The 12,503-nt window shown below is 49.0% G+C and overlaps 1 protein-coding gene across 8 annotated transcripts in view; it reads right to left on the reverse strand.

Moving 5' to 3' along the window:
• The window catches only part of CHD6 (chromodomain helicase DNA binding protein 6), a 92,240-nt gene that overhangs the window by 51,940 nt on the left and 27,797 nt on the right, over positions 1 to 12,503 (reverse strand). For all 8 annotated transcript variants that reach the window (XM_053958178.1, XM_053958174.1, XM_053958177.1 and 5 more), the window contains exon 2: positions 2,980 to 3,035. In XM_053958178.1, coding sequence (XP_053814153.1) covers positions 2,980 to 3,012 — 33 coding nt within the window. In that variant the 5' untranslated portion in view covers positions 3,013 to 3,035. The remainder of the gene's footprint in view (positions 1 to 2,979; positions 3,036 to 12,503) is intronic.

Raw genomic sequence — 12,503 nt, forward strand, 5'->3', positions numbered from 1 at the left:
TAGGGCTTGGACGGCCCTGCCCCCTTTGCTGCTCCTACTGCTCAGGAGCCCGCTCCAGCCTCGGGGAACTCTGGTAAAAACCCCCAACTGCATTTGCAGTACGTGAGACAGCAAAGCTCATTTTCACATACACAGACCCATAAAATTTAGGAAAACATTTTATGCAGTGAGTGCTTGAAGCAAGGGCAAGCAGAGCTCCCCCAGACGCTCCCAGGGCCCTCTTGCAAGGGCTACTCAGTAGCCACATGATACCTGCAGCCCTGGGCTGTTCCCCATTGCCTCTCACTGCTGTCCACACACTGCAGGGGATCTAGCCATTCCTGCCACTTCCAAGCCCAGGCAGTAAAGTCAGAAGACCCCTCCAGGAGAAGGCTAAGGGGTCACAGGACATTCCATCTCTGTCTCCAATGCAATTCTGCTCTGCTCTCACAGTCCATGCAGGATGGGAACATTTCCATAGCTGTAGAATAAGGAGATTTAGAGGCACTGTGGGATAACTGCATTTATTTTAGTTCATTATTTCTCTAGTTATTTAACAAATCAGAGTTTGGCAGAAATAAAGAGTAGAAGACCAGGGACAATGCCCAGGGACAAGCAGTACACAGACAAGAGAGACAGCCCAGGGAATGATGGTGCTGAGCCCTCAAATGAAATCCATCACTTGTCATTGCTTTTGGGGGTAACCAGGCACTCCTGTCCCACCTCCACCAGTAGACAAGGCACCCTGGCATGAAAACTTGTAAGTCATGAGACAAGTGACAGGTTTCACAAGTTAGTCACAGCTTGGTGACAAATGCACCAGATTTTTGTGCACTACTAAGGAAAAAGAGTTATGGAAACACAGCCCCTGCTTTTGCTAACAACAGCCCTCAGACGAGTGAACCAGTTGGCAGTGCCCTGTAACCCAACCCATCATAATTTGCACAGGAAGAGAACCACTGCTACAAGGGGCACCAAGGGAGCGCACAGAGGAGCTCCTCTCCAGACAGCCCACTCTGAGACCCCATCTCTTCAGCCTAGGTTTCCTAATTCACTAGCAATGGACATAGGGAAGACAAAACACTGGCCTAGGACAGCCAAGGGCTAGGGAAAGGAGAGAGCACATCCAATATTTTTTCCCCAAAGGCAGATGACAGTTCCCCTGCCATCCCTCACCAATATGAAGAGTACCAGCATTTTGCCAACCTTTTCATCCTTAGGCCTGATCCTACATCCATATGATGACCAACACGGAGCTTCTGCAGGTGAGAGGCTGGCAGGGAAATACATGACTTTTGAGAGCCTTGGAACCACAAAAAAATGCTTTTGAACAGAGAGACTGTTCAATGCAAGGCAACAGCCCCTCTTGGTGCCATGAGAAGTCTGTTTACAAGGTGTGGGCACTCCTGGGCTCAGGTGTCCAGAGTGATGTGGAATGCCATCCCTTGTGAGTGTTGCCCCCAGTGCTGCTCATCTGAGCATTACAGGGAGTCACCTACCCCTTCACCACCTCAACCAGGCACCCAGAATGCCCACAAGAACCCTGCTTGGCCAGGCTTTCTTCCAAACACTGAATTTGGGAATGCTGCACCCCACCCCATGACATGCTGCAAGGTTTGTCCTACACTGCTGCCGGCTTAGAGAGCTCAGGAGATGAGCAGCTGGAACTCTACCCCTCCTTGCTGACACCACATGCCTTTATCTCCCTCCCAGATTTTATCTGCAGCAACACCTATAGAAAACAATTTTCAGCTGAGCCCTCTAAAATCTCCAAATAGTGGGGGAGGATGGTTTTGCCATGCTTAAACCCCATGCCATTTCAGTAATCCCATTTCCGGAGCACCCAAACCTGCTATATTAGCCCAATGAGTGGCATGAATTTCTTACCTGGGCTTTGCTATCAGAGAAGGGAGATCATCAGCCAAAGCATCCTGCTCTCCTCCAGGCCTTTGCTCTGCCCCATCAGGAACAATCCAGCCATGGTGGTACACAACACCTTCCATGATCCCTTCCTCCTCTTCCTCACCTTGAGGCTGGCTCTGCTTCTTCACAGTATCTTTAGGACACACTTACTTCCTACAGTACTGGTGCTCTGAACACACACCTTTAAATATCTGCAGGCTGCAAGCCCAGAACAGCACACTGACCTCTTCAAAACACTTCCCTCCCTTCCTCCTCCCATTTACCTGCCATGGCACTGTGATGTGCCCTGAGTAGCACACGTTGCTTCAGAGCTGGTTAGAAATGGCACAGCCTTGTGCTCTCTAGCAGATTTATCCCATCACTCAGTGCTAACTTTAATGGTTTCCCATTAAAAGCAGCACAGACACAAATCAGCTTCAGGTAGACCTGTTTGTTTTACATCTCCAGTCATATTTCAGCCCCATAGGCAGAGTGGCTCTCCATGTATGTAACAGGTCCTTTCCCCTCAGCAGAGTGCCAACGGTCAGGCTCTTCCCCTGCACACAATTAATACAGAGACCACTGACTCATAAATCTCCTCTGGGAGCAGCAGACTGTTATGATCCAATGCAGCAATCCAGAAATGAGTAAGGGAAGAAAATTCCCTCCTGTCGAAGCTCTCACAGCTCCCAGACATGATCTTCCTGAACCTCACAGCTGGTATTAGTCCTGGTGTATCATGTGAATAACAGCAATCAGAGCAAATGTGGTTTTGTAATGAGATTACAGCAAGAACCAATACTGTGGACTTTTGAGACAAAAAGAAGGGCTGTTCCTCCACTGGGGCAGCACCAAGTCAAGAGCATGTCTACTGCTGAAGATAAACCCCACCTTGTTCAATGGTCCCACCAGGCTCACCCACTCTGGGGTGCAGCTCCGCTTCTTGAAATTTGACCTGAGCTGCACCCCTGTCTGGAAATTCAAGACAACACTTGCCCAGCCTCCTTCCCACCACATATCAGTTGCAACAATTTCCACATGGGACATGGTCCTCAGGCCTTGACAGCTGAACTGGGAGAAGGAGAGAGGGTCACAAACCTGCTTTTCTTTTTTCTGTATTTTCATTATCATCAAATCTGGGATGAATGTTATTTCTGCAAGACACAACACAAAAAAAAATTCACAATGATGAGACTGCTGAATCTGAGGCACTCCATTCTTCCATTCACCCCTCCAGAAGGCTGAGCCAACCCCGGGGCTGCTCAGAGCAACAAAGCTGTCAGAATGAAACTCTCAGGGACAAGCTTGGGGACATCTGCTCTGCTGAGCCACGGTAAGAGCCCAATCACAGCTATCGCCACAGCTCAGCACTGCCTGAAACCCACCGGCCAAGACCAACACGGCAGCCACAGTCTTGGCAAGAAGTGGCACGTCTGGGGCTTGCACAGAACACACTTCAACTCCTCAGAGCCTCAGGCCCTGCTGAGAGATTTGTTGGATGCTGCCAGCCCTGCAGCAGCAGAGGGAAGTAAACAAACCAGCCTCTGCCAAGCAGCAATGACAGCAGAAATAGACTGGAACGGATGCGGGAACTTGACGTGGGCTGCAAGCCCTATGACTGTGACCACAGAAGAGCTGCTATGGAGACAAAGATGGGGCAAGCAATGAGGAGAAGAGCCATGTCTCCCCACAAGCAGCCCCAGGTGCAGTGCTGGGGCCGGGCTGGCTGTGTCCCCAGGCCTGTGCCCCCGCAGCGGGGAGGACCCCGCATGAGTGGCACCCACCTTGCAGCCCACAGAGAGGATGGGCTGAGGGAGGGGTCATTTCTAAGCAACTCCTGCACAGCAGGCCTGATCAGAGGGCCTGTGGTTTCAAGTCCAGCTCTTAGCAGCACCTTAGTGCCAGGGGCGACCAGGTCTCCACACTTTTCTCCCCAGTGGATCAATGAGGGGTCTGTGGCAATGCAGCACCATGATGTGACAGCTACAGCTGGTCTGAAGTTGTGCAGATAAATCGGCCATAACAGACACCAACTCAATCAGACTAAGTTCCCTAGAGAACAGAAGTAAACAAGTCCTTCGGTATGATAACAATAGGTCGGATTCAAATTCAAACAGGGGCCCCAGGCAATCCCATTTAATTATGAATGCAGACATATCATTGGCCAGTGAGCTGAGTGGTGCTAAGATCCCAACCAATCAGGTGTGTAAGCACAGGAAATTTTGAAGCCCCTATAAACGGAGGCACCTAACATTAAACTTTGGCTGTTGTCGCATGAACTTTGGTGTGTTCTGAGGTGTGCCTCTCTCCAAAACTGTGACAAGTGGTGACCTCCAACAGGATACAACAGCTGCCACGGGTAGAGCAGGGAGACAGAGGGCAGCAGGGAAAGCTGCCTTCAGCCTGTAGAGCTGCGGAGAGTGGAGGGCAGAGCTATGGTAGTCCCAGCGGAGCAGCAGGTATAGCTTTGAGCAGCGTGGAAAGCTGCGAAGAGCAACGGGAAAAGCCGCTTTGGTCCAGACCCTTTGTAAACAGAAGAAGCCGCCAGGAAATATGGGAGTATGGGCTTCGGTAGAAGAAGACCCTGTGGTAAAGGTATGGACCCTCTTTTTATTTGAATGAGGGGTAAATGTTGTGGAACAGGCTCTAGAAGCCTGGATATGGATGTTATAAAGCCCTGGGAGACTTGTGGAAGAGGCTCTGGAAACTGCTACAGACACTATGGACGTTATAAAGCCCTGGAGACTTGTACTGGACTTGCTGGAACAGTTAAAAGTCGAGTGGGATGCAAGGACGATGGTGGGGATGCTGCAGGCTCCACCCACTGAGGCATGCAGCAAAGACAGGGCACTGGGCGAGGCAGCAGGAGGCAGGGGTGCCACACCGGGTGCGTGGGACAGGAGGATGGGCAAGACAGCTGCATCGTGCCGCCAAACTATGCCACACCACGAAGCCGCCCCATGCCGGGACGCCTCAACCAGCGGAGAGTGCCGCAGCTGAGCCAAGCCGCTGCGATGCTGTGCCAAGCCACTGCGAAGCCACATCAAGTCATGAAGCCACATCTGCTGCTGCGCCGTGCTGTGCCACTGTCAGGCGAGCACTCTGCAATCATGCCTGACCGCGCTGGCTCTACAGCCACACCGCAGTGGCATGCGGCCCTCGCAGAACTGAAGCGCCCTGCAGCCACCCCAAGCACGCACACCAAAACGTCCTTCACCACCACAGACACGCTTGCACTGCCTCCTCCCAGGGTTGATTGGCTTGGGTCTGAAAGCTTCCACTGGGCACGCCCACTAGCCGCTGCGACTCGAGCGCGGACCCTGGAGATACATCACCACAGATACCCAGAGGCCATATCAACGTCCTTCCTGGAAGTAGCAGCAGGATGGAGGATCCCAAAGTCCCAGTGCCACGAGCGTTGCCGTCACCACTACCAGAGTTGGAACCGCCCCTTGTACACACACTGGTAAGGGACTCGACATACACACAAGACATAACACCTTTGCTGCTACCTGAGCCCTGTGCTGCAATTTTCCATTTGACCCTGGCGGGTCCAGCCGCACCAAGTGATGCAATCTTGGGGAGGCCTGAACAGCCGCCACTGCACTGGGACAAGGGGAGCCCAGTCAGCGGAGGACAGCGACCTTCTCCTGCCCTCCATGCAACGCACCTTCGCGGTCACGAGGCTGCGCCGCCACCGCCGCTTGGGGGTAAGGCACGGCCCCAGTCTGCGCCGCTCCAGCCAGCCGCTGCTGACGAGCCAGTGCTGCGACTGCGGTCTCCATCCCAGCCAGCACCGAGGCCGCGGCCCCCAGGGCGGGGGGGATTCTCCAGCCACAGCCGCAATCCCATTCCTGCTTCCTGCAGCAGCAAGAAGAGGCAGCAGCACAGCCGAGTGGTTACAGCCGCGTTGGGGAGACACCGAGATTGAGGGGGGTGGCAGGCAGGGCCATCCAGCCACCGCAGCCCACTGTAGCCACCCACCGTGGCCGTGCAGACACCCAGCATGCAGGGCAAACCCAGAAAGTCTTCCCACGGAATTGAGACACATTAAAAAGCTCCTTTGGTAAGGTTTTCAGGAATTGGACAGGACAAATGGTTGCCATGGAGACAGGCGCCCATTCTAATATTAGTTTCTGTATATACCTATGACAGGTTTAGTCCTCATGTTATGATTGGCAGCACTGGATCCTTTCCTTTTCAAATGTGTATTAGAATTTCAGCAGAAAACTGTGTAATATTTAAGGATTGTAACTTAATTTAATAATTATTTTCTGTATAGAGCTCATAGTAATTTTCCAGGTTGTTTTTACTCTCCAAAGAAAAAGAAGCATTAAGGTATTTATTTTTCTCTTCTAAAAATCTTAGTTTCAGTTATGGGATTTCCAAATCTAAATTAAGTTTTGTTCTTGGTCATTTAAAACTGTGCAAATATTTTATTCAAGGATAGGAGCGATTGCCTATTTTTATTTTATATGGCAATTATCAAATCTATAGTTAACCAGCCAGACTGACAATATAGAGCTCTAAAGCTTAGAAGGCTATTGAGACAACACCAAAAGGAAACCATTAAATATGCTTGTAAGTGGAAAGCTTTATTATAAAGCTTAGAAGTTTGGAATGTTTTTCCCTGACTCTTCATAGTAAACTGTTTCTGAAAAGGAGTCATACTGATACATATACTCTATTCATACAATATTCAGGGTAATATTTACCTGGACTTCATCACCTTACAGTACTGATGTTTACTAATGGAGATACAGATGATAAAACCCAATATCTGACTGGACATACTTTGTAATAACTCTGGAAAAAGGCAACATAACACTTAGCTTTGCCACCTTCAATTTGATAAATAATCCTTCAAGAAAAAAAATATACCATGCAAAGTAAATCCCAAGGCACATATTTCTAAATCCCTGTACTGCGCCATATGTCCCCTGCAATTAATGTCAGCCTACAAAGATAGCCTAGTATGGAGTCCCAAAACTATAAATCGTGGAAGTATAAAAACCTAGAATGAAAGTTTGAAATAAGTCCAGAATAGAAGAGACTGCTTTGTTCTTGAATTCGACCTTTTCTGTTATATTTATGCAATTCCTACAGCTATTATCCTTAAAGGTCTTGTAAAATTCTTAGTATTCCAAAGTCATGAATCAGAACATAAGATGATTACACAGGACACAAAAACTGTTTAATTTTTATTTCTATCTGCACAACACAAATATTTGGTATAGAGGACTAAAATTCATTACCGGTTTAAAATTAGATCAAATAGAATTTATTGCAGTCTTGCCATCTCTAGATTGTAGTGTTTGAAGTTTTAGTGGGGAAGACATTAGCATGTTGCTTTAAAGGAACTTTTCTTGCTAAGAATAAAGGGGATGCCTTTATTCCAACTGTATTGCTAATATTTTAATACTTTAATTTCAACCATATCTCTAATATTTCTCAGTGACGGACCTTCTATAAACAAGTTACCCTGTGTTATAAATTCAATCTACCCTGTCAGTGACCCAACCAATTGCCCAGTGAAAAGAGGTGGCAATACATAGTATTGCCAGTCCCTTTGTGACAGCTTCCTGTTGCTTTCCTGCATCAGACAGAAGGCAACTTCACTGAGACATAGACTTTCTTAATATTTATGACATTTTAGAATTCAAAGACACTGTTTTAAATGTCCCCAAAAGAACACTCTAAGATCATGAAAGCAAACATAGAGGTACTAATTTGGTTTAGGAGGAAGGTGTTTATGCAGTTGGATAACAGGTTGAATGTTTACATGTCTGAGTGGATTTATTATGTTTGTGCTCGCCTTGTTTGAGACAATGAGTACAATGTGACCTGTGCATACCTGGCACCACAGTTTAAGATTATAAGCCTTGAAGGTGCAATGCTTTATTTGTAATCAAAGGGGAAATGTATCTAAATTTATTAGGATAAACAGTTACCTTGAAAATAGACTGATATGGAAACTTAACAACTTTAAGGAGTAAAATCCCAAGGTTATAAGGAAAATGTACGTATGCTTTTCATTGCTTTATAGTATCTTCTTTGACATAATTTGGTTTTTCTGAAACTTGACTTGTAAACCTGTAAATACATTCTAAGGGTCTTGTTAAATTTATTTCAAAGGTATGTGAGACAGCAGGAGTAGCAGTAACATTCTGCATTTCATTTCAACAATGATTGTTGGTTTTCTTTGTACATAACTCCTAGGCTACTAATTTCTTCAAAGTATGATTTAATTTATACAGAGGAATGTTATTGTTTTAGTCTACAACTTTTACCCAATATTTAGTTTTGCAAAATGAATGCTCATGGAAGTGCTGATTTGACAATTTTAAATACTGCAGCATTTAAAAGTAAACAGAGACCCAAACCAAAACGGACGCTTTATATTCACTTATCTAATGAGGTCCCATTAGTTAGGGTAGACTGAAGCCGAGATCTGAAACCTTTTCTACCAGATATTATTGTCCATATTTAATTAAGCCAGCATTGTGTTCACCACCTCTGCAAATGACAAGGATTATGTTAAAATTAATACCAATTCCTCTGACTTCTGGGGAACCTGCAGTGTGTTTGAATGTTCAATCAATAGTCTGCTGGAGTAACCCAGAAGACGGATCTGGGGCACCCCAGCTCTTGTGGGAAGTAGCACTCTCTTCCTGCTCTCTGTTTTCATTCCATCATCAAAAGGCTGTCAAGTCCCTCAGAACCCTGGCAAGGCATGGGATGCCTTCTGTGCTCAATGAGGTCTCCCCACTACTGCCTTGTCCCAAAGAATCGCTCTGTGACACGTAAGTAACCTGGCACACCCCAAAGGTTTTTGCAGGCCAACCAACCTGCTGCTCTCAGAGCCAGAGCAGAACTTACACTACCAAAACAAGTTCCAAGCTGTAGGCTGAGCCCTGGCACCTAGCATTATAACTCTAAGGTGCCTGTGCATGTCTCCAGCTGATACAGCTGTGGGGACAGCGCCAGGACAGAATCCAGCATCAGAGGACTCTCCCATAGCAAGAAAGCATGACACTGGTAGCATCGATCTGCACTGCTCTGGGAACCACTGCATCTCACCAGTGCAGCTCTGTCCACCTTCAAGGCCTGGGGAAGGGCTACCGCCAGCCCAGAGAGACTGGGGGCATCTGTAGCCCTCTGCTCCTATCCAGCAGACCCAAGGTCCCACATGGAGCACACAGGAGGTTTCATTGAGACCCAAGAAATGCCAGGGAAGGAGAAAGGCTCAGACATTGTCTGTACAGCAGCAAAACTTCTGGCAAGATAAGGTCAAAATAAATACCTTGCTATGAGTTCCTCATCATGGGGCTAGACCAGGCTGGAAGTCTCTCACTGCGTGGCCACAAGCGGCCTATCACTCAACTCTAGGTTTTCAGGACACTTTTTTTTTTTTTTAATAAAGAATCAAATAAAAAAACATATATTGTGCATCACACACATTGAGTGGCCTAGGCCCCAGCATACTCATTGCCTTTTGTAGTGTTAGCTCAGGCAGCTGCAGCAGCTGAACGAGGGCTGGAGGATGCCCAGACATTTAGTGCTGCAGTGAGCAGCTCAGCTTTGCTGCTTCCAGAGCCCAGCAAAGGGCTGCAGGGCCCTGCTGCCACCAGCCCTGGTGCTGTCACACAGCCCTGGCCCCTGCTCTCGTGGGCTGCTGTTCTGGCACCACTCCACCTGTTCCTTCCCAGGCACCCAGCACTCAGGCAGTGCAGGATCCCAAGGAAGTGGCACTGGGCTGGCAGGACAAAGGCTGCGGGCAGGGAAGAGCAGCCAGTGCCAGGAGCCAGCTGCCCACAGGAATGACCTTTAGCCTTGCTTCATGAGCCTCAGCAGCAACAGCAGGAGACCAAGCACAGCTTCTTCACCAGGATAGAGAATAGGCAGCTGGGCTCTGCCACACGTCCAGTGCTCCTAAGAGTGGCTGTGAGGGACAGGGATGTTCCTGGGCTCTCCAGCAGAAAGGAGAGCCAGGCCCCCACTGTCAAAGCAGCCCTCTGCCTGTACCCTGACATTCTTCTTCCCAGATGTCTTGGTTTTGCATGGCCTGGTTTTAGGTAGCAGGGGTGCCACAAAAGCTGCTGGAAGCTTCCAACATGTCTGGCAGAACCAGTCCTTGATGGCTCTGAAGATGGACATGCTGCTGGCCAAAGCTGGCCTAATTTGAGAGGTCGGTAACGCCTCTGTGATAACAGATTTAAGAGGAAAATCAAAACAAAGGTGCACAGTTTTTTCTTTTAGTCTGAGAAGAGGAAGAGGTGAGAACATGTGAGGGAAGCAACATGGTGACACCAAGGTCAGTGGAGAAGGAGGGGGAGGACATGCTCCAGGTGCCAGTCAAGGTTCCTCTGCAGGCTGTGGTGAGGACCACGGTGAAGCAGCTGTGCCCCTGCAGCCCAGGGGGATTCACAGGGGATGCAGAGATCCACCCACAGCCCGTGGGGGAGATGCTCACGCTGGAGTGGGTGGATGCCTGGAGGAGGCTGTGATCCGGTGGGAGACCCGGTGGAGAGAGAGAGGGCCCCTGCTTGCAGGCTGGAGCAGCCTGTCCTTGGAGGACTGCACCCCGTGGACGAGTGACCCACGCTGCAGCAGTTTTGGGAGGACTGTGTGCCCGTGGGAGGGGCTCACGTTGCAGCAGTTTTGGGCAGACTGCTGCTCGTGAGATTGGTAAACCACACTGGAGAAATTCACAGAGAACTGTCTCCCACGGGAGGGACCCCACGGTCTCATGTGGAAACAACTTCTCTCCCTGAGCAGTGGAAGAAAACCTTGAGTGATGAACTGACCAAACCCCCACACCCCGTTTCCCTGCACGGCTGGTGGAAAGGAGGGAGGGGTTGAGGGAAGAAAAGGTGTTTTAAGAGCTCATTTTATTTCTCATTATCCTCCTCTGACTTTGTTGGTAATAAATTTACCTTGTATCTCTAAGTTAAGGCTGTTTTGCCCTTGAAGTATTTCTCAGAGGCCTTATCTCAACTCATGAACCATTTGTTAATTTCTTTCTCTCTTCTGCCCAGCTGAAGCAGGAGAGGGTGAGCGAGCAGCTTTTGTGGGTGTCTGGTGTTGGGCCAGTGTCACACCCACCATACACCCCTGCATTTCCACAGAACTGGAGCCATCTCTCTAGATAAAATAAGGCTGGGATATCAGATCCAGAGGAGACAGTTTAACCTCAAGATCTGCTTAGTCTGCTCAAGGGTAGGAAGGCTCTACAGAGACACCTGGATAGACTCAATCAACAGACTGAGGACAACTGCATGAGGTTCAGTAAGGTGAAGTATCAGGTTCTACACTCGGGTCACAGCAACCCTCTGCAGCTCCAGGCTGGGGGAGGAGTGGCTTGAGAACCATTTGGCAGAAAGGGACTTGGGGGTGCCAGCAGTGTGCACAGGTAGCCAAGGAGGCCAATGGGAAGAATAGTGTGGCCAGCAGGACTAGGGAAGTGACCAATGCCCTGTACTTGGCACTGGTGAGGCACCTTGAGTACTATGTTCAATTTTGGGCACCTCACTTCAAAAGGGGACAAAAGGACATTTTGGCCCTGGACCATGTGCAGCAAAGGGCAACATGGCTTGTGAGGGGTCTATAAAAAATGTTTTAGCAGGAAAGGCTGAGGGAGCTGGGTTTGTTCAGTCTCGAAAAGAGAAGGCTCATAGGGGGAACTCATAGTTCCCTCCAAGTCCCTGAGAGGACTTGTAGTGAGGTGGGACTGGTCTCTTTTGCTGTGCCTGCAGTGAGAGAACAAGAGTAAATGGCCTTAAGTTGAGACAGGGGAGATTCAGGTTAGATATTAGAAAAAAAATCACTGTTAGGGTGGTCAGGAACCAGAATAAGTTGCCAGGGAGGTGGAGTCACCATCCCAAGATGTATGTAAGAAGGGGCTAGATCGGGCACTGGGTGATGTCGTTTAGGGGTTACAGTGGTAGTGCTGGGCAGGCCATTGGACTTGATGATCTTAAACAGCTTTTCCAACTTTGATGATTCAGTGATTCTAACCAGGGTAGCCCCTCCAACCATGTGCAAAGTCTTCCAAATGCAAGAAGAGGCCCTCCAAAGCCCCTACAGGTGTCAAGAGAAAGCCCTTTGTCTCCTGTTTGCATATAGAGCTGGCTGCAGAGAGGGCACCTCGAGAGGATGGCAGCACCCCAGGTCCTCGCGGGGCTCTGGTCCAGCTCCCAGGATGACGTGCCATTCCAGTGTGTGGAAGGCTCCTTTGAACTGTGCTGGCAGGGACCAGAGTCACTGCAGCCAGCTGTGACCCCAGACACCAGGGAACCTGTGGCATTTAACACACTGTACTATTCATAATGCTCAGGTGGTTGAAGCATGGTGTTAATAATGCCAAGGTTGTGGGTCCAATCCCCATACGGGCCATTCATTTAAGGGCTGGACTCAATGATCCTTGTGGTTCCTTCCAACTCAGAATATTCTGTGATTCTGTGATAATCCTGTGGAGCAAGTATCTCTTCCCATCATCTCCTAGGGAACAAGCTGGGCAGGAGGAAAGGGACACAATCATGTCTGCCTGGTGCTGGTCTGCTTTTGCCTGCTGCATCCAGAGCATCCTGCCTGGCCTCAGAGCCAGGAACTAGTCCATCATC

This window comes from Vidua chalybeata, chromosome 17 (genome assembly GCF_026979565.1).
Source record: "Vidua chalybeata isolate OUT-0048 chromosome 17, bVidCha1 merged haplotype, whole genome shotgun sequence".
Classification (NCBI taxonomy): domain Eukaryota; kingdom Metazoa; phylum Chordata; class Aves; order Passeriformes; family Viduidae; genus Vidua; species Vidua chalybeata.